We start from the raw sequence: 2,304 nt of genomic DNA, 5'->3' as shown, positions 1-2,304 counted from the left end.
TAAATGATGATGTATCTTAAATATGCTCCCTCGCTCCCTTGCAGTTTCTAACATTTGCTGAACGGTTGGGGAATGTGAATATCGATATTATTCACCGGATTGACAGAACTGCGAGCTATGATGAGGTAAGAGAATGTTATACTAACCAGTCTTCTAATTATTCGTAGTGAATTTTCAGTCTCTCCTCTTAGAAGTAGATTGTTTTTCAAGCCATTCCTTTATGAACATGAAATGCATTAGACCTAATACAATAGCCATGCATGGCAAATTAGATTTAAATCAAATTTAAAATTTAAATGCTCAGTAGTCATATGTGGGTAGTTGCTACCTTATTGGACAAGTGCAGAAATGAAACGTTTCCATCATTGCAGAAAGTTCTATTGGGTGATGCTGTGTTAGACAACTGACTTGATACTCAGGTGGCTTCTGTGATCCCGGCCTCTCCCTGTCCCACATGCATTCCAAGAACTGTTGTAGATTCATATTCTGAAGCTACAATTTTAAAGAAATTATGAGCAAGTCACTTTCCTGGGGGTTAGTTTCCCCTTTTATTAAAAGGCACTAGGACTACATACGTAATTACTTTCTACTTCTAGCCATGCTGTAACTCAGTCACACTCTCAAAAAAATCTTGTTTTTTGTTGCGTCAAGTAATTAATTCTCTGCTAGGCTTTTTAAGATCCAGTATAACATGCTTTCAGCTTAGGAATTCGATCTCAGTTCTTAACTGTTCATCACTTGGCTGTAGTTGGACTCTGCTCACTCTCTCTTTGAATGCCTTGTCTCCAATGTATGAATTCAGTGTGTTAAATGATGTTCTCTGGGTAAGCACATAATGCTTGGGGAACTCACAGTTAAGGGAGCCTATCCTAAATTATTTGGGGTTGTAGGGTGGCGTGTTAAAAATGATAAAGTAGCCTGGCTGGTGTGACTCGGTGGTTGAGCATCATCCTATGAACCAGGAGGTCATGGTTTGATTCCTGGTCAGGGCACATGTCTGGGTTGCAAGCTAGACCCCCAGTGTGGGGTGTGCAGGAGGCAGCCAATTAGTTATTCTCTCTCATCATTGATGTTTCTCTCGCTCTCTCCCTCTCCTTTCCTCTCTGAAATCAATAAAAATAAATTTAAAAAAGTTTTAAAAAGATGAAGTAATTAAAGCAATACCTGAATTTAGTCTTGTTGTTTGTATAGATTTTGGCTTGGCAAAGAGGACAGGAAAGGCTGTTTAGGCTGAGGGAGAAGACTGTATAAAGGAACAGAGCCAGAAAATGCATGTCACATTCAGAAAACTACGAAGCAGTTCATTGTGGTTATCATTGTATGTAGGGTGTGTGCGTGTACATGTGTGTGTTGATGGTGACTGGGGGAAGGGAGAACCTGGTGAGAGAGTCAAGGATCATAAAGGGCTTCATATGGCAAGCTAAGTTTAGATTTTATCCTGAAGCTATGGGAATTCTAGGATTGTCAGTTAGGGGAGTGAGTGACATGATGAGGTTGATAAGGTTTAAGCTTTAGATCTCTCTGGCTTTAGTGTGGAGGAAAAAGTAGGACTGGAGTCACGGTAACCAGTTGTGAGGATTTGGTAGTTACCTAAGTAAGAAATGATTATGTAGCAGTCAAATGGAGAGAAGGGAAGGATTCCAGAGATATTAAATAAGTAGGATCAATAGGGCTTGTGACCTGCTGGATTGTGAGGATTTGGTAGTTACCTAAGTAAGAAATGATTATGGTAGTAGCAGTCAAATGGAGAGAAGAGAAGGATTCCAGAGATATTAAAGAAGTAGGATCAATAGGGCTTGTGACCTGCTGGGTATGCAGGGAGGAAGGGAATGGAAGTTTTTTGGTTTCAACAGCTAGATGGTTGAGGATATTATTCATCAAGATAGATTTGTAGGAAGAAGAGCGTGGGTTGGTTTTGTTTTGGGCTGGTTAAGTTTGATATACCTGTGACCATCCAAATGACGGTGTCCAAAAGACATTTGGATGTATGAATCTGGTGACTTCAGAGGTGAATTACTGACTTAACATTCAGCATATGGTTTATAGTTTAAGTCACAGGACAGGTTGAAAGTACTAAAGGGTTGAATGTTAAGTTAGTGGAGAAGAGAGCCTAGAATAGGATCCTGGACTGGATGGGCTTAATGGCCTCAATCAAGTGTCTGGCTGTTGACTGGGACTTGTTGGTCTAGGTCAGCCGTGGGCAAACTACGGCCCGCGGGCCGGATCCGGCCCGTTTGAAATGAATAAAACTAAAAAAAAAAAAGACCGTACCCTTTTATGTAATTATGTTTACTTTGAATTTAT

General features: G+C 40.3%; 1 protein-coding gene across 1 annotated transcript in view; it reads left to right on the top strand.

Annotated features, from left to right (window-relative positions):
* The window catches only part of UTP20 (UTP20 small subunit (SSU) processome component), a 76,363-nt gene that overhangs the window by 1,306 nt on the left and 72,753 nt on the right, over nt 1-2,304 (top strand). The window contains exon 2 of the mRNA XM_005882368.2: nt 45-125. Coding sequence (XP_005882430.1) covers nt 45-125 — 81 coding nt within the window. The remainder of the gene's footprint in view (nt 1-44; nt 126-2,304) is intronic.

The sequence above is a fragment of the Myotis brandtii genome, unplaced genomic scaffold, assembly GCF_000412655.1.
Source record: "Myotis brandtii unplaced genomic scaffold, ASM41265v1 scaffold708, whole genome shotgun sequence".
Classification (NCBI taxonomy): domain Eukaryota; kingdom Metazoa; phylum Chordata; class Mammalia; order Chiroptera; family Vespertilionidae; genus Myotis; species Myotis brandtii.
This window is presented reverse-complemented; position numbering and strand designations above follow the sequence as displayed.